Source organism: Epinephelus lanceolatus, chromosome 10 (assembly GCF_041903045.1).
Source record: "Epinephelus lanceolatus isolate andai-2023 chromosome 10, ASM4190304v1, whole genome shotgun sequence".
NCBI lineage: Eukaryota > Metazoa > Chordata > Actinopteri > Perciformes > Serranidae > Epinephelus > Epinephelus lanceolatus.
The window spans coordinates 22,323,724-22,344,432 of NC_135743.1; the positions used below are offsets into that span (position 1 = coordinate 22,323,724).

Sequence of the window (20,709 nt, forward strand, 5' to 3'; positions counted from 1 at the left end):
AGGTATATTCTTACCCTGTGGTATGGGATTAGTCACAACACTGAATGGGAAGACATGGAAACAGCAGCAGGGGAGGGGAAGAGAGGAGAGGAAGGGAAACCCCACAAAGATGAGAAGGAACGTGTGGGTGGATTGTGTGAGTGCATGTGCGCTGCATCGAATGGGTATTCATCAATTTCTCTAAGATTCTCCACTTTTCCTCTGCCATAAAACCCAGAGGCAAGAAGTACTGTAAACACAAACTCTGTAAGATCTCCTTCTCTCTGCCTCTTTTTGTGTCTCTCTCTGTCATTCCCCCTGTTTCACTCTCTTCTCTCCACACGTGAAGTTAGCAATGCGTTAGCGTGTGTGATTCTTTGGATTACATATGCAAAACACGTCTATCGTCTAGTGAAGAGAAACGACCATAATGTGAGGTCTGGAGGATGCAGAACATATTGTCTTTCATCTCTGAGTGTGCAGGTGTTGCAGCTGCCAAGTGCTTGTCGTGAAGAGTATAAGCCTTGTTCTAAATTCTCGAGTTAAAGCTCGAGTTAACGTCCAGGTATGACAGAAATGTGTGTTTTTGGAAAAGCTCTGGGAAAAAGTGTGAGCCAAACACTTCACAAAGCAAGCCAAAATCTATGAACTTTGTGTGCGTGGCTGCATGTGGGTGTGTGTTTTTGTTTATGTGTGAGCATGTGAAAAATAGCAGCGTGTGATTTATGTAAATGAGTGTCATCGGCCGAGGAGGAGGCAGAATTCCCAGGCCTGACGAGTGGCTTAATGATTCATCAGCCTGGCTGAGGCAGGCATCAATAATGGATGACAGAGTGGGTCATGCAGGATTGCTCGCCCCTTGATTAAAGTGCTCCACAGCTAAACGCCTCACTTCCTCCCTCTTCTCACCCTACCTTCTGCGAGGATAAATACAGAAATGTGCCGTACACGCACACCCCCACACACACACGGTCACGCACACCTCTTCCTCAATCTCTTCCCGTACAGCCTTATGTCATCTCACCTCTCACATGCTTAATAAGCTCTCATCCCTTCTTCATCTCCTCACTCTGCTTCTTTGGTCTTAATCCAATCACTGCGAGTGAAAGAGGGAGAGAGAGGGGCAGAGAGAGGCTGCGAGAGAGCGGGAGAGGGGGATAGACGAAGATGGAAAGCGTGGGAGAAAAGAAGAGAAAGCCACAAATGAATGCTTTATAATTTGTCTGTACAGAAATGGAACCTTTCTCTCTGGAGATAAGACAGCAACATAAATGTTCTTTCTCTCCCCTCCGCACACAGAGAGGAGGGAGTCGTTTTCTCTCTGTCTCTCTCTCTTTAAGCTGTATGTGGGTGTTGGTGTGACAGGACAAATCTCTGTCTATTAGGAGACATAAACCTCTAAACCCAGAGATACACGGCCATACATACTAATGCAGCCATACAGAGGGCTGGATAGAAGTTGGGAACGATAGCGAGGACACACTGAGAAAGAAGGAGATGTGGAGAGCAGAGAGATGGAAGGAGGCAGAGCAGGATGTTGAAAGCAGAGAGTCCTGGCGGGATTTCAATCCCCGGCCGGCACAGGGTCTTAACTGCTACACAATCTTTGAGTACAGCAAAACCAGCTTTAACAAAGTCAGACTGACGTGCACCACAAAGCAAGTTCAGTGAGCCTGCGTGTGTATCCCCTGTATGAGTGTGATGATGTTGTACCAAACTGTTCATTCCAGCCCTCTCATCTGTAGTATCATGCACCATGCACTCATACTTTAATGTGCCTGAGAAAAGATCACTCACTCTTATTGGACACACTCATGTTATCCCTAGATAGCACTGAAGCACTGCACAGAGCGAACATGCACACACACACAGACACAGGCTCGGCTCACCCGTGTTTCAAAGCTTCAAAAGTACCCGCAATCATAAATGCCTGAAAGACAGCAATCATTCGTCAATTCACCGACAGCAGAAATCCATCGCTCTCCCTTTGCCGTCCTCGCTCCCCCTCATCTGTAAGTTTCTGAGTTGGCGAGACTTAGCCGAGCGTTAAGAGTGCAGCATGTAATCTGAGATCGTATTAATCCTGTTCTTTAAATCTGTCACTTCCCAAACTGATTACCTTCATCTTCTTAACTTGTCTTTCACTCTAATCTGTATCATCACACCCTGACAGATTGCAGTCACAGCTTGATCACTTGAACAGATAGAGACGCAATCCGCTTTGAGGCAATCAATCAGCCGCCTCGTCTGGACAGACAGACAGACACAGTCCAGGATATGATTTGTGATTGGTGTTTAATAACCATAAACTGTATATAAATCACGGATGTGGCCACTGTGACATCACCCATTGGTTTGTGGACTCCTGTTTCAAAACCTTGAGCTTGGCATTTTGGTTGTCAACATCTTGGATTTGTGGAGCCAAAAGTGGCCCAAGGTGACGATATTTAGACTAAATAAAACAAGTGAGTTACATAAAAATTCACCCACTCGGTTGAAGATGTGGCATGCGTACGGCCCCTAATTTCCAGGGCTGGTACCTGCAGTTATTCCACAGGCTAGTTAATAACATGTCAGGCAGGAAATCCAAAGTGTGGGATCATGGAAGTAGCTACATGCCCATTAGCCACTTAGCACAATCATTACTGCTTTGTCAACAGCATCATTAACAGGTGGCTCGCTCAGTGTGTGACGTGCACTTGTAGATAAAATATAGGCCTATATTAATGAAGGGTCATTAGTGCAGTTTTGTATTTCTCTGTAATGTAGCACAGAGTTAACAATGTTACTGATACTATTCTTTCTCACACCTTCAACTCAAACCATTGTGTTGCCCCGCCCAAAATATATCATTTAATATCACATTAATATCGTAAACATGCAGGAGACTAGTCGACTGATGGCCCTAAATGATAACGATTGGTCGACTAGGAAAGTTCTTAGTCAAGAACAGCCCTAATCAAGAGCGAGACAGTTCACTTGGCAGGTTGGAGTGGTGGATGGGTCCAACAAGCACAGGACTTTGACCCAGGAGATTGGTGTTGGTGTCCAATGTGAATGTTGAGTTATTTTTGTCACGAGTTGTTAGTTATCTAATTTATTAGTCACGTGAGTTGACTGATGTTACTGACATCAACCACCAACCCTAGCCATGTTGTTTTATTGCCTAAACCTTATGACCAACCCCCTGCATCAAGATATAACAGAAAAGGCAAGGCTGCCAAAAGGTTTTTAAAGTTTTTTAAGTTTCAAAAGCATTCTAAAATGGGTGTCTGTGGGGACTGACCCCTTCTGGAGCCAGTCTGAAGTGGCCATTCAAGAAAGTGCACTTTTTGGTACTTCCATATTGGCTTCATTTTTCAGCCCGGGAGGGTGCCTCTTGGTTACGACCCTGACTCAGAGGAAGCAGCATAAAAGTGACACAACAGCTTGCAAGTTTATCGCAAATAATGTAAACCAAAGAATAACAAAGGAACAGAAAATGGTGGCTGCTGACACGAGCTGCATGGGGTTGAGAGAGAGTGTGGGTTGCTTGACAGGGCTTTAAAAGGCCAGCTAACAGGTGCAAGAAAATCAGGGGCTGATGGAGGTTACCTGCAAAATACGGCATACAGAAAAGCAGAGGAGCTGAGGACATAACAGTTGTTGTGTGTGTGTGTGTGTGTGTGTGTGTGTGTGTGCGTGTACCATCTTAACTACATTGTATATCCATTTATCCATGCAGGGTTTTCACTTGTGTCTGTAATTTAAATGTCAAGAGTGTATGGTCCATATAATTCCATTTTTCTGCCAGCTGGGAGAGGAAAGCATTTAATATTGGAGATGACATTTAGCAAGGGGAGAGAAGCCGGATAGGCACACCGATGGAAGGACACATACCTGACAAGGGCTTTTAATGCATGAGAGAGGAAAACAGATATGAGAGGAACTGAGAGAAAGTCGAAAAAATATTATTTAAGACTAGAATGGAAAATATATCTGAAATAAATGAAAAGAGGAGAGGTTGAAAAGATAAGAGATGATCAGATCACACCAATCTAGCCGTCCAAGGCTGTCCTTATGTCATTTTCACCCCTGAGAGCAGCTGTGGAGAGAGTATCAAAGAAGAAAACAAGAGGTGCAAGAAAAACAGACTGCTTACACAAAGATTACTTATATCTGTTGCAGATATAGAAATGGCAGAGACTAAAGTTCACCTCTTTATCCTGTATACATACCATCCTTTGGCTGCCTGTAATTGGTTTATGATGTTCTCCTTAATGTGCACTGAGAGAAAGAGGAAGAAAAAGGAAACCTTCGCCTTTTAGAGAAACAAATGCGAGTCCCTGAAGAGCACAGTGAGTGAGTGGTAGGATCATAAAAATACATTAAAAGACACAGAGGAGACCACAGTTTGTAGAACGGCAGGGTATTTTAGGAATTTGCATGCACGCTTTCATGCATTTGTGCTTCTGCCTTGATCCCACCCAACACAAATTTTATCCACAAAACGGCTGGAGAGAAACTATGGGTCATGTTTGTTCAAGTGGAGAGAATGTTTTAAGATGTCCTCTGCTTTTTTTTTTTTTTTTGGGCTGAAAGCTATGCTCTGCCCCGGTGAATCAGTTTAACTTGTCCTGCACGAGCCAGAGGCTGAGCTCACATTGTATTCAGGATGACACGAACACAGAGAGATTGAGAGAGGAGGGGGAGGACGTAGTACATTTTAAATGTGGCACCGAAAAGGAGTGATCAATGATACAGTGCATGAGTAACCCTGCGAAAACAAGGGAGCCCTCTTGAATAAGGAGGAGATGGAGAGAATGAAGTCAGGGAAGGTGGACAGATCAGCTGAGGGGCTCTTTGGCCTTGCATTGTGATGGACTGAGAATTAAATTTTGATCGCTCACTGAGTGATTGCTCTGCCGGGCCTTGTGACTAATCATAGATTTATGACTCAAACAGGAGACCGGTGCGATTTGTTCATGCCACAAGCTTCCTGCTGATGCCCCAGACTATAGCAGTACGGTTATTTTGAGGCTTTAGAACACCCGTCTCTCATTATTCTTCACGTTGTGTTATATTTGGATGCGATATGTCACATTATATATAGAGTCTGGGCACTATCTGGTAGTTTGTTTTTTTTAACAGACCAGTTTAGGTCTTAACATCTACCAACAGCTTAGATGCCAACAGATGTGTTGAGAGCGGATTAATTTTTAACAGTGCAATTGTAACACAGTACTGTAAATAGCGTGACAGCAGCACTACTGTGCAGCCTTTAAGTATTCAGGAAGTAACATATTTTCTGTTTGTTTCAGGGGGTATTTTGGATGTGCTTGGGCAAATAGATTTAAAATAAAACAATGACAACAAGGTTATGATATAATGTCTTCAGTGGCTCTAGGAAGTGTATATATAGATATGTATATAATGTAAAATATATTCCTGATTGAACTTGACATTTAAAGTTCCGAACAAAAATCCTGTGGTACAAACTCAGGGCATAGAGTTTGAAAGACCTTGGAATTTCCTAGAGGTGGGACGAAGTCAGTGTTTTCCAAGTCACAAGTATGTCTCAAGTCTTTGCTTTTAAGTCCCAAGTGAAGACAGTCAAATCCCGAGTCAAGTCTCAAGTCCTAAACTATGAGTTTTGAGTCCTGAACAAGTCATAACCAAATGAAATGCCATTTTTTAAAAACAGAGTAATAATTTACTAAATTTACAAAAATCATAAATCTTTTTTAAAATTTGTATTTATTTATTATTTTTTTTTTTTGCAGGAAGTTGTTGCATCTCTGTCTATAATTTTCAACTGCATGTTTTACATACTGCAATTTGGTGTTTGTTTACCACTAATGTATGCAAACAAAAATTGAGCTTAGCGTTAGTTCAGACAGGACACGATGTCAAGCACAGCTCACATCCCAGCTACATCAGCTGATCTCAAACAGCCCAGTCAACTGATGGATCAGCCGATTGATGGAAGGGAGTCAGCTGATAGATCACATGATTCCTTTCTATGCAGCCAGTTGGCGAATCACATTCAGGGAGCCCTATTTAAACTGCTCTGGTCTGCCTACTGTTGCTGCGTCCTCTGCAAGCTGCTATGCAACCGCCTCCACCCCAGCTCCTCCTTTTCATGGTGTTTCTGAGTTATCAGTGTCATTTCTGTTTGTCATCGATGCTCATTCTGTTCTGTTAACGGGGGTCTTTGCTGCTGCTCTGCCTGTTTGAGACTTTTCATGTGGGCGCATGGAAGCAGGGCCGTCGCAACCGGACAGGCAAACTAGGCAATTACCTAGGGCCCCGAGGTGGAAGGGGGCCCCCAGAGATGGCTGACATTGGTCCATATCAATGACAATATGATGGAACCCCTGTAGACACACGTCAACAATACGTTGGAATCCCCCCTAATGGGGCCCCCTACTAGCTGCTGCTTGCGAGTGGCTAAGTAGGGTGACCAGATGTCCCGCATTGTGCGGGACTGCACAGCATTTCTGTCTCTTTTCACGCATCACGCAAATTTAGACCTTGTCCCGCATGATTGGTTGCCACCTGCGCTAGCATTGTTGGAGTACCGTAGTACTACGGTACCTCACGGTACCACTACTGTGGGATAAGTTCAAAGTCCAATCGCAAGAGGGTGAGTGTCCATGTGCCGTCCAATAACGGCGTGCGCTGGCCACCTGGCACTCAGTATGCTGCTGCGGTGGTTTGTATCCAGTGACATTTTAGGTATTAGCTGAGCTATTGAGTATCTTTAAGCAGTGAAAGTTATTATGTATTTCTTTTTACTTGTAGGTTAGATTTGTTTATATATGCTACAGTGATTTGTTTTCCACAGAGCTCTACGGTGCAAGCATTTTACTCGCATTTGCGACTAAAAATAGTTTTGTGCAAGCAAAACAAATAATTCAGGAGCACGCTGTGCAAGTACAGATTTCAACCAGCAGCAGAAACGAAAGGCAAATCCTGTTGGTTGTGGGTTGAACGGGGGTCACAGACGCTGTATTCCTGTCAAATACGGTGCAAGATAAGGGCTTACCGGCGACCAAGAAGCCCGGCTCCAGGTCCAATAATTTCCTCTTTGTTGATTTCATGACTGCCCAGAAATACCTGAACAGCCAAGGGGGTTGGGGCTCCAAGGTGCCTCTTGCCTGGGGCCCCCAGAGTGTCTTGAAACAGCCCTGCATGGAAGGGCAGGGAGGTTTGCTCTCTTGGCCTTAAGACTTTCCACATAGGAGCATGGAAGGGCAGGGAGGTTTGTTCTCTCTGCCTTAAGACTTTCCATGCAGGCGCGTAGGAAGGGTGGAGAGGTGCACTCTCTCCACCTTAGGCTTTCTGCGTAGGCCCAGGCAGAGAGGCCCTAGAACAAAGCCATAAGGCAAAATATTACACTGCAAATGGAAACAAAGCTGAATTATCTTGGGTATCATTTTTTCCAACTGGCGCTCAGTAACGTAACATTAGGTCTTCAGGGTTCTCTTCTGTAACATGACTGGATGCTGTTGGATTTGTTCAAACAAAGTGGATCTAGAGTATTAAGTGTTGGCTTGCTGGGAAAAGCCCTTATGTTAACAGATTTGGGAAATGATAGTAAATCAAGTGATTCACAGCAGCCTTTTAAAAAAAAAAATCCTTTTTATTCTTTGGGTTATGGGAAGGTATCAAGTATTTTCAAGTCAAAGGGCTTCAGTAACAAGTCATTGGTGTTGAAGTCCAAGTCAAGTTGAAAGTCTTCCTCAATTTTGTTAAGTGGAGTCTAAAGTCATCAAATTTGTGACTCAAGGTTGACTCAAGTCCAAGTGATGAGACTTGAGCCAATACTTCTGGAATATAGCCCGAATTCATGTTGAAATAATAATAATAAAAAAATATGTGTTTCCAGCTGGGATGATGTACATGAACGCCTCTCAAGTTAAAACAGATGCAGAAACATGGCAGACAAAAGGAAATTTTCATTTGATGGTAAATAACGGTAAATAATAATCCACAAATTCATTCATACATTATTCTTATCCATTTATCCTATTCAGTGTCACAGGGGGCCTGCCTGGGGCCTGTCCAAGCTGACACTGGGCAAGAGTTGGGGTGCACCCTGGACAGGCTGCCAGACTATCACAGGGCTGACACATAGAGAAAAACTACAAATATTATACAAGATTTTTTTTGCTCACATTTAATTGTAATATGGTATTAGGTTGTGGCCATTAGTTGTTGCTTATGTAGAGTGACCTACATAAATCAGAAAAGTCTGGGACAAAGCTTCAGACTGTTATCGGTGTGTTTTTTAAATTATCTGAGCATTAAAGAACAGTACATCTTCCCTGTAACTTCCATGTTGTTTCCAAATTTCGACTGAAAGCTCACGAACACACCAAAGTTGGAAGAACATCTTTCCAACTCAGGAAAGGGGAGCATCCAAGAAGCATGTGAATGCAGCATCACCAGATAGGGAGGCTTTAACAGAAGACACTATGAAGTTGCATTATGGTAAATGTAGGCTTCAGGGACTAAAAGTCAGGACTAAAAGTCAGGATATCTCAGCCACTGCTTTACTAATTCTGATAATATATATTTCCTTCCACAGTAGTAAAACTGGAAAACCAGATTAAATGGAAACAAAACATCTGTTACAATGGCTCTCAGTTTAAGTATCAAATCCAGGGAGATGTGCTCCTCATTTTGACAAGACAACATAGGGCGCAGGGCAAATTAGCAAATATAATCTCATCATCATTTATTCATTAGTTTGTTTGTCTTGCATGCTGCTCAACTTAAAAGGTCAGAGGCAGATGGAACATTTGGTTATATTTTGAGCAAGAACCAAAGACAAACGCCAGTGATTCACAGTGGAGAGACCAGTGCTTAAGATAGTATACAGGTTACACAGAAACATGAGTCACAACACACCTGACTCAGGATCACTGGAATATACTTTGTACTTTTCCGTGTGTGTCGGGTCGATCTGGTATTGAGAATAATTTTAGCCTGTCTGCTGTCTCCTTCACAAAGTTGGTTGCTGGCAGTGTGTGAGATGACGTAGCTCACTGCTACTAACACATCTGTCCCTTTGGCTGTAAGGAAACTATCTATGGTCAACACATCTGTGGTTTTGGCTATGCCTGCTCTATGTACTTGTTTTGGCCACACTTCTAACTGGCTTTCATGATCTGAAGCAAACAAAGATACACAAGCACTACACTATCAGATGGTTTCACATAGACAAAAACGCAGGCTGGGACGTAGGTACAGATGCATACACACACATCAAATGAATAAATGGGTGGACACTGGCCATAGAGGCATATTAAAGGCAGTCAAGGGAAATGCATTAAGGCTGCAAATATCAGCTCATTAACACTCAGCTATCCTGTTTGGCAGTCTGCTGTGTTGCTCTGTGTGTGTGTGTGTGTGTGTGTGTGTGTGTGTGTCTGCCGCTGAAATCTACAGGTCATTATGGTAACAAGCAACTTAGCCCTCAGGTCAGCTGTCATTAGCTACAGAAGAATGGCCAGAAATCAACACGGCAGCGCCAGACTCTCACACTGCCAGACTCTCTCCACTTGTGCATGTGTGAATGCATGTGTGTCTGACGGAGAGAATCACACAAACACTGTAGAGACGGGCAGAGAGGAAAACAGAGAGGCAGATACACGTATATAGTCTCAGAGAGGGGGACAGAGTGGGAGGCAAACAGATTTGCTGATTTTTTTTTAACTAATTTTTTTAAACCACAAATGGAATTGTTTCTATTCAGTACATTGGCCAAGTTAGAGTGATAATTATAGCTGAAGATAATTAAAGACTTAATTGGGCTTGATAAACAGTTATGAATTGTTTATTGAATTGTTCTCACAAGGCACTGTAGCAATTAGAAGTTCTGAATTCATAAATATCTCCTTTTCACAGTTTGTCCCTTTTTCCCTCATCTCTCCTTCTCTCCATCTCTTTTCCTAGACATTGTATGGTCGTATGATTTGGACCATCCATGCAAATGTGTCACCATTTTACACACCATAGAGCAGGGATGTCAAACTCATTTTGGTTCACTGGCCACATGTAGCCCAATTTGATCTCAAGTGGGCCGTACCAGTAAATCCACTGCATAGAAACCTATAAATAACAATGCTCCTTTCTTTCAATGCAAAGAAGTATATTCTGAAAATGTTCAACTTATACGTCTCTGTTTTTCTACTCTCAGTCAGTCCACTACTCCCTCTCATTACACATGCATTTTTCCAAACATTTCCACTCCTGTCTAGTAGCGCTGGTATCACCACACCACCCAGAGTGTGAGATATTGAAGCAGCAGATTAAATTATCCTCTGCCTTTCAAACCATTTACAAATCAAACATTTTGACAGACAAGGTTTCACCAATATTGTTTTCAGATAGATGTCTGATAAAGATGAAGCAGCTGAGTGAAAATACTCAATAATAATACGAATCTTTAAATGTGACCACAACAAGTATTCCTTATTTTTTCAGGGAACTGTGCTCTGATCAAGGTAGAAAAATCTTTGAGACAGCACTTAACAGAAAGGAGGATACTCCGTGTGTAATAGATTGTTACTAAAGGGTTTCTAAAGGGCCATTAAATGGCCAGTAAATAATTAATAAGTTGATAATAAAGGCCAATAATGGGTTAATAAAAGGTTATTACAGGGCTAATGACAGTTTAATAGATTGCCAAAAGGGTTATTAAAAGGCCAATATAGGGTTAATGAATTGTTACTAAAGGTTTTTAAAGGGATAATAAAGGATACATAAATTGTTAATTAAGGGTTATTAAAGGGCTAATAAAAGGTTATTACAGGCTAATTGAAGGGCTAACCCTTCATTAACCCTAAAACAAACCTTTATTCGCATTTATTAGCACTTCATCAACCATTTATTGACCCTTTATTAGTAAATATTAACAGTTTATTAGCCTTCATTTTCCTTTTAATAACCTTTTATTAACCCTTTACCTAAAAGTTATTAGCCCTTTATTAGACCTCAAATAACCATTTAATAACAATTTATTACTAAAGGGTTATTAAAAGGCTAAAAAAGGGTTAATAAATTGTTAATAAAGGTATTCAAAGGGATAGCAAATGTTTAATTGATTGTTAATAAAGGGTTATTAAAGGGCTAATAAAGAGCTAACTTGCTCCTGAAACCTGACATCTCATAGTTTTCAGAAGTGCATCAGTATGAGGTGTATTAAGTCAGATTGGACCCTTTTGCAGGCCAGCTGTGGCCCATGGGCCGTATGTTTGACATCACTGCCTTAGAGAGTGAAAAGAGACTGAATTCTTCAGTCAGAGAAAAAAATACAGCACCTCACTCATTAGATACCACACTTTCCAAGATGAAGTCAATTTCTAAATAGGCAGATGGCCTTGATATTTTTGAGAGACCTTGTCTTGGATGCTCCAAATGTTGCTTTGTGGAAAGGCAACACTACACTTTTGAGGATACATTTTTAAACCACTACTTTTTATGTTCCATCGTTTTGTATTTCTTTATTAGCTACAAAATATGGAACAGTGGATATAAATACAGTAAAAGCAGGTGATACACAAGATAATGTAAATTACAGACAGGTGTATCTAACGAGTCAGTCGACTGTCGCTCATTAGTTTTGTCAGTAATTAAATCTATTTCAATACTGAATAGGTTTCACAGCAACATGACGAGGAAATTAAAAAGATGGAAAAAAGCAACATTTTTGATTGAAAACAAAAGTCAAGGGAAGCAGCTTTGGAAATCATAATAACATATAAGAGATAATATGCACACACAAAGAGGGACAGTATTCACAAGTTGAAACTAATCTCCAGTGTTATTACAGACATATACAGTTCTATAGAGGGTCCATATGGACATAGTGCTAATAGGCATGTAACCTTATACGACCTGTGCTTGTATCAGCTCTACAACTGCAATTACTGTAACAGTGGTTTCCTCAAAGTAAGCCATATTCATAAAGTTTTTACTGTTTCTCCCCGTAGTTGAAGTTCTCTTCAGTTTATATATTTGAACAGAGAGAATCTGTTTCCACCCGTTATGTTGCTACTGGGCTCTCTGTCTCTCTCTGTGTGGATTTATTATGCATGCTGAGTGTTATACTTCGGCCTATGTTTTTTTTGCTAGTTTGGATATATTTTGAATTCATGCTGAACCAAGACTGCAATTAAAATGTGTGTTGCCATGCTGTTAACAGTTATCACATCTGACGAGTTTCGTCTCAGTATGTCCAAGCCAGCAAATTTAATAAGTCGGAGGATTCAGACTTTTCTGTAAATGGTATTCAAGTACTCACCACTTGCATGCGCACATCTAGTAGTATTCACTTATCCAGACATGCTGATAAAAGCATAAAGAAAGAGAAACACAAGGGAAAGAAAAAGACAAAGTGCAAAAACATCTTAATCTAATTTTATCTGTACATTAGATCTTATCATTTATGTGTATTTACAGGGGTCATTATGTACTTTTAGACTTAAGTACGGGGATTTTTACTCTCTTTCTTTGTGTCTTTCTATTTGTTTAAGCCTATAGTTGATCTCTCCCTGCCATTTGTCCCATCCAAACATCCTGTTTTGGGAGAAAATACATCAAATCAGGGAGACGAAATACTTTAAAAATGCTGTGTCAGAGTGAATGTACTGTAATATCAGTCTGTTAGTCCTCCCTCACACTGTCTCTAGGATGAGTCCAGCCATCCATGAAAATGCTGTTCAATATTTAATTACAACCAGCGAGACCGTGACCAGTGAGACGCGTGAAACAATTTAGCTGGGCGGTGTCTGTACACTATTTTAATTTTTTATTTTAATGTAATTGAAGAAATCATAACAAATTAAGCAAAAATTAAAACAGCAATGAACATATTCAAGTCACTGCACATAACCTCTGCATGTGGACTAGCTTTATCACTCTGAGCATTAAAGTAAGTTTTATTCAAAGTGTTTTCTGCCATATTCGCTGTTTGCTGTTTAAAATTTCATGACCACTTACACAGACTCTTATGAAAATCTGTCGACACAAAATGTTTGAACGTGTTTTAAAGGGACGGTTCACCCCAAAATTAAAGTATATCATTTTTCCTTTTAACTGTAGGGCTATGTATTAATCTAGATTGTTTTGGTGAGAGTAGTTGAGTGTTGGAGATGTCGGCCTTCTCTTTGATATAATGGAACTAGATGGCACTTGGTCTGTGGTGCTTAAAGCAACAAAAATATACATTTAAAACTCATCAGTAATGTCTCTTTCCAGAAATCATGACCCGGTTACTCAAGATCATCCACAGACTTTGTTGTGAGCAGTTTCATGTAGGAACTATTTTCTCTTACCAAACAAAAGGAAGCATGCATCTACTGGTAGCTGAGAGGCTCGTGCTCAAGGCAGAGCGAGATGTAAACAGCTCAGTGGTGCTAGGTGAGCCGGCAGTAGATGCACACAAGGGCATATTGTCAGACAATGGGCAGCTGGGCAGAGAAGTGCAAAAGGCCCCACAGCCATTCCTAGATAGAGGCAAGACATACACTTTATAGTTGTTTAGCCTCTTTTTGTGTCATTGTTTTGCTATTTTTTTCTGGTTTTGTGGCTCTTTATAGTCATGTTGTGTGTCTTTGAGGTAATTTAGTGTCTCTTTGTAATTGCTCAACACATTCTCACTCTGACCTCGCCATATATTGATGTTTGGTCATGAACTTTCCACATTCTGATATGATGTGCAAGGTACCCTGGGTGCGTTGGTTGTTGACATTCTGGGACGCCAGGTCAAGATCTGCCTGTTACATGCATTGTCTTCGTTCAAAAAACACCTCAGTTTTCACAGGAAGTTCACAGTTTACGTACATTCTCTTTCAAAATAGACGCACTATGTCAGTACAACATCACAAATTGATATTTTTTTTGTTCCTCCAATAACTTACGCACATGGCCAGGCTTAAGCAACAAAAATATGTGGTTGGGTTTAGGAAAAAAGAACAGGGTTTGGCTTTATAATCTTACGGGACACAAACACCGCTCTCCCAGGTAAAGTTTGGTTTTTGTTGGACCCATCCACCGTCCCTCCCGCCCGTCCCACTCCGACTTTCAGTGCCTTAACTTTCGTTCTTGTTCAGAAGCGTTTCCCCCTGACGCCGCTGAGTGCCAATGAATTATAACAGCAACCAGCCGTGTATCAAGTCGACATTTAAGGACGGCTTTATTCTTCAGTGTCTGACAACGCAAATCACTACCCGAGGGCCGAATTTTAATGACTTTGGAATGAGACCGGGTTGGTTTGTTTTGCTCCTTTTTGTAGTTAGTCTGTGTATCTTTGCAGTTTCTTTGTATCTCTGTTTGGTCTTTTTTAATCTCTTTGTGGTCCGTACATGTTAATTTGGGTGACATTTTGCAGTTGAGAGCCAGAGGGCCCCCTTTAAACTGTGGGTCCCCCAGCCCTGTGCCTGGTAGACTCGTTCAGTAATTCTTCCGTGCATGCACACTTGTCTCTGTGAAGTGATGCAGTTGGCAGGTGTAGTTTGGTAGGAAGAAAACAATTCCTACATGAACCTGCTCACAACGAGGTCTGTCAATTATCTTGGTTAACACTCGATAACTCACACCAGAAGAATCTAGACTGATAAAAAGCACCATGGATAAGAGGAAAAGTATGTATATTGGATATCAGGGTGACCCTTTAAATGGTTGTCACATATGTATTGCAGCTTATTATTTAGTGGGCCGCTATCTTTAATAAGAGACAGTGCATTTTAAAAAGTAGTTGATGGACAGGATAATATCAAATTCAAAGAAAAATGCAGCCTCTCTCTGACCTTGAGGTTCCACCTGCAGTCAGCTTACTCTCAAGATGTTAGTAAGAGCTAGGTTATGACAGTGATAAGCATATTATCTAAGGTGTCTTTGATTTTCTGTGCAGATCAGCAGTCTTGAAGGTCAAGATCACCAGAGAGAGAATTCTGAAAAGCTTTTAGTTATGCTTATTTGAAATCTCCATAAGTCTCTGTGCAGCATGCCTCCAACTAATAAGGATGTCATTTCTGATTTAACACACTATAAAAGTCAGAGATCCCCTCCACAAAAAAACAAGACAAAAACCGTGAGGGCAAGTTTGAATGGGTACGGTGGCTGTGACAGGGAGATTGCATCAGAGAGGTGCCACCACAGCTTCAGTCTGCAGAACTCCCAGAGCTTCCTCAAGGGACTTTGTCTTTCTGAGGAGTTTTTCATGAATACATTGTATATCATTACTTTTCAGTGCACAAATTTTCAAACGCTGACAGACCACATGTGTAAAACACTTTAAGCGTGACCTGTTCATTTCCATAGAGGCTCGAGACATTGAATTACATGCGTGTGTGTGCCTAAAACTCCGGTTATGGTTCATAACGACTCTTATTTGTAGCATAATTTCAGCTATGAAGAGGAATAACACAGCACTTCTCCCACAAATTGACGATAAGCAAAAAGGGGAGAGAGAAAAAAAAAAGCACAGAAACTCATTCACATTCACAGCGTCACACAAACACATATAATCATGCAAACAATCACCGTCCATTCAGGTCTGCAGATATCAGTCATGCTTTCTCTGCAAACAGATTTATGCTAGTGAGGTAAATTGAGGTCTAGATTAATTTAGCACTGGTATATCAGGTTGACAGACTGTGTGTGACTGTGCATGCATAAGTGTGTGTGTGTGCTTGTGTCTATGCATTCAGCACCGGTGCATAAGCGCAGAAATCGTATGAAGTGTATACATTTAGGGTAAACATGTTTGATTTTAGTGTGCAGCAGGAGGGTGGGTAATGGCGTGTCAGGATGCCACCGACATAAACAAATGGCTCCTGAGTTCACACACACACACACACACACACAGTTTCTGCTTTCATGCATTCACACCTTCTCTCATGTACATACGCCCCTCTCTCTGTATATATTTTCTCCTCTTCAAAATAATTACCCTGACAGAATGCAGAGAGGTGAGAAGAGAGGGTTAGGGGGTACAAAGGCAAGCACACAGAAAAAATATACACATGTTCACATGTATAATGAGTATGTGAAGGCATGCACATACAGAGCCCCTGTGTAATCTTACATAAGGCCAAATGTTGACAACTACACAGTATTAATTATCTCAATCTCATCCCTCTGGCAGTACTCAAATGAAGGCCGCACTTGGTGATTGGATCATTTCCTGGTGCATAGATCGATACTATGACACACACACACACAGAGCAACACAGGATCAATGTATATTAGTTACCTCTCTGTTTATTTTATTATAGAGGTGTCAGCCTGCTCCTTCGACCTCCAATCCTTTTCACCCATTCTGACTGAAAACCAGAAGGAGTTAGCCAGAGGATGGACCATTTTTTTTCCTCCTGTATGTGTGTGTCTGTGTGTGTGGTTAAATATTACCTCGATGTAGCATTTATGTGTGTGTGAAAAGTGATGGCATGAACAACAGGGATTGCAAGACTCTGTGGTAGTAATAATGCAAGGTGTTTGTGCCTGTGTGTGTGTCTGCGAGGGCAAGCAGGGGTCATTTCTCCTCTTGCCTATCCTCCCTCTCTTTTCCTCTCACCTCTGTTCCTGTGTGCAGGCATATTACTGAAGCAAATTGGGGCCAATAGACTCTGTCACTGCATGACCCAGGGCTCACCAAACAGAAAAGGAACAAGCGAGACAGAGAGAAAAAGGCAAATAGAGGGGATAAAAGGGGAGATAAAGGAAAGGAAGAAAAAGAGCAAGTTGCAGGAGGGGGAAAAAAAGCGGCTTGGACAGCATGAGAGCTAGCAAAGAGAGGGAGAGAGAGCCAGGAGATGGACGGAGAGAAGGAAAGAAGCAGAGGAGGATAGAGAGTGAGAGAAAGAAGTGACAACCTCAAATTAAATTCCCATCATGTCAGTGTAGAACAGAATTCAATAGTGTTTATTGGCAGCCCCTAGCCTCAGGGAAATTACATTCTGAAGCAGAGCATGGCATGAATGCACACACACACACACACACACCCCTGAACACACGCACGCATATACACATATACACAAGCAAGCACACACATCTTTTGTACACAACACTGTGCATGTCCTCGGACCAAAAATAAAAAATAAAAAGCCCTCTGGCTGATGTGAGCATGCAGACAAGCGATTTATCCCCTGAGGTCCATGTGCCATTTGCGCAGTGCATGTGTATCTGTCTGTCCATGTGCTATTTACGCGCCTTTGTGTGTGTGTGTGTGTGTATTTGTCTGGAACTTTCTTCACATGCACGCTTTTGCCAGTGTGCAAAAGACTAAGTTGTGCATTTTAGATGCTCAGTTTTTCTGTCTGTCGGCCACAATTGCCACTCTCTCTGCAGTCAGACTCAGACTATTTGCCATTATAGTACATACGCAGGTTTCTATTACAGTGGCTGTATTAAATGTGTCCCCAGGCTCAAGTTGCCATGAGCACAGGGCTTGAGTGCCTTTGTCCAACCTCCGGCAGCAGCAGCAAAGGCAGCATACTTTAATGGGAAGCCGTTTAACAGTTTTATGCAGAGCACATGTAGAGGCTATTACTGCTGATGTCTCTGGGATGCAGATTTGTTCTAAATGGCTAACAATCTGCCATTCTTTCAACCCCCCACCCCCCAACTCCTCTCTGCCCCTCTAACCCGTTATGTCTCTGTCTGTTTATGCCTCTATCTCGACTCTCTCTCATTTCTCTCCCCCCTGTCCCTCCAACGCACTCACTCGCTCTCCCCGTCTCTCTCTTTCTCCAGGAGCGTGCAGAGAGGGCTTTGGGCTGCTCAGTGGAGGATCTGAAGGCTCTCTTCTACTGTGAGCTGTGTCACAAGCAGTACCTCAGACACCAGGAGTTTGACAACCACATCAACTCCTACGACCATGCACACAAACAGGTACATGGGATGCACCCGCACTGTAGCTACACACACACACATACACATACACGCACACATACTGTGTAACAGCACACTTACAGACATTTTTGTTTATGATCTCTTGTCATGGAATTTGGGTATTTTACCATTATGCGCAATGACGGAAAGCTACTCTACATTTCCATGTCAATCTGCCCATTGGGTACAGTTTCCCAGCAGGTAACAGTAGGAGTGTGACAACCACATCATCTCTTACAAGCACGCACACAGAGGTGGAACACCTCAACTCGAGGCACATACACACAAACATATAATGTACACACACACAAAGACAGCTATGTATTTAGATTCCCATTTTGATACTCATGTTAAGATTAACTTAATTGATCCAGTGTAGGCCAATTTACATCACAGCAGTGCATGAAATATCTGCAGTATAACACCAGGCACAAAATATAAATAGAGGTACTCTATACACAATATAGACATAACTGTGTTTGGCTAATATTGGGTTTTGTTTTGAGGTCCCACAGCCAGAAGTGTCCCCAGAAATTTTTCATAGGGGTGGCCAGATGGGGTCACTGAAAATCTTGGGTGGCACACCAAAACCAAAAGCCATAAATTAATTTTAGGAGTTCACTTATAGGCCATGTCAGTGTGGAGAATTAGAGAATTGCATACTGGTCTCTTATTCTACAATTAATGTTACTAATTATCTGATGTGCATAGACTAATACCACTACAGTAAACATTCTGATTTCCACAGCAATCCTGTTTTTAATGCGTTATCGATCTATACGTTAGGTGATTAATTGGTCTTGAAATATGCTGTTTCTCCTTTTGCTTAAAAAGACAAATATACAGCCTTAATTTGAAGGTGTACATTGATTGTAAGGAAACTATAGAACCTATTTTTATTCAGCTATCTTGAGGTGAGAGTTCAAGGGACCCCTTTGAAAATGACCATGCCATGTGTTCCCTTGCCAAAATTTAACAAACAATTTGGTGCATTATGTAGTTCCCTTCCCAACAAGCTATGCCTACATGATTGGTACCAATGAATACCTTAGGTTGTCCTGTTTCACAAGATACCACTACCGTTGTGCTAGCATAAAGAATGAGTGTGCCACGGCCTCTTAAAGACAGTAATACGGGCCGCCAATTATTTCCACCAGAGGGGACACGATAGAGAGCATCAATTGTATCACCATGGCTCCCCCTCTGAGGTGACCACTGCCCACAGCTGCTGGATATGTCAGAATAATAATAACTGCAAAAGTCAAACTTATTTTCTCTTCTCTGACCTTATTCAAAGTTAATTTGTAGGAAAGCAGTCAAGTGATAACCCAAACCAAACTGGGCATGAACATGAGAAAAAAGGTGTGAAAATACACGAATGACTAAAAAGCATTGCTGTGAAACCAAAGAAGGACATTATTCAAATTTTATATGCTATATGGACTGTGCATGAACAAATATATTTTCCTTTTGCTGGCTCAAAAGTTATTGACAAACAAAAACTTGTATAGTGTGCCAGTCAGTCCGTCCATCCGGTTCAAACCATTTGAAACAAAGTGTTATAAAACTGCAATAACTGAAATCATACTGACTAATTTGGTATTGGGTAGGGATCCTGCATGAAAAATACTGTCAACATCAATCACAGACACAGACCACAGTTATTTAAATCAGGGGTCTCTGAAAGCCCAAAGAGAGGTAAAGGGTCATCTTTAGTGGAAAAGCAAAGCAATTCTCATACAATTGGAAAAGTGTACTTAGAAGACTCAAGTGCAGATTTCCGCCAGGCAGCCACTGGAGCTGGCCATGTCCACTTGAGACAATACACCCACTCAAGAAAACACAGCTTCCTTACAGTCGAGATGGCGGGGAAAAAAAAACAAAACTGGGCTTTTTTCATCTCATATTGTGCCTAACTTTATAAATGATAACACATCAACTATGAAATTATTCTGTTGATGCTCTAGTTCAAAATGTGACTCATGACTTAACTTTTCTATGGATGTCGGTTTTTGAGCCACGATGAAGGCCAAAATGTGGCCTGCAACAGACTAGGCAAGGCTTTCTGCATTTAGCTGAGCAATTTCTGTAAAACCTGTGGCCCCTACCATCCATTTAAGAGGAGTGAGGAGTCATCAATCGATAACAGTAAAAAAAGTCAATAAACAACAGGTTGTTCAACAATTATGAATCACCGCAATCACGAGAGGTCCTTGAGCATACAGTCATAAATGCACACACAAAATATTAGGCAGATTGGTCCAGTAGTAGTTAAGATTAGCTGGGGACAGACAGATACACACACTCACACACACACACACACACACACACACACACACACACACACACACACTCAAACACATGATCCCTTCCAGGCTTACGCCTAGCGGAGATAATTTAGGGTGCTTTCACACCTGGCCGGTTTAGTTCGGTTGAATCAAACTCAAGTTCGTTTGCCCCCAAAGTGCACTTCGTTTGGGCAGGTGTAAACACAGCAATCACACTTGGGAGCATACCAAAACAACCAGACCAAGACCTTCTTGAAGAGGTGGTCTTAGTCCGGTTACAAATAAATTCTGGTGTGGTTCGTTTGTGGTGAGAACGTGTTCTGACCTCGATCCAAACCAACTGCAGTCACATGACACATTGTTTGGGTTAAACATGAGCATGTTACAGTCCTGGAGGATTATTAATGTGCACCTCCTCCTGTACTGCCTTAATATGCACATTCAGCACATCCAATGCATCAAAACATTGTTTTCTAGTTGGAGCCGCGCCTCGTTTTCAGACTGTATGGTTTGATTAAAAAGAACAACGACAGCAATATAGTCCACGATGACCAGCACT

At 41.7% G+C, this 20,709-nt stretch overlaps 1 protein-coding gene across 2 annotated transcripts in view; it reads left to right on the plus strand.

The window, feature by feature from the left end:
* Nucleotides 1-20,709, plus strand: part of znf804b (zinc finger protein 804B) — a 75,535-nt gene that overhangs the window by 44,677 nt on the left and 10,149 nt on the right. For both annotated transcript variants that reach the window (XM_078171771.1, XM_033641489.2), the window contains one exon: nucleotides 17,725-17,862. In XM_078171771.1, the coding sequence (XP_078027897.1) occupies nucleotides 17,725-17,862 (138 nt within the window). The remainder of the gene's footprint in view (nucleotides 1-17,724; nucleotides 17,863-20,709) is intronic.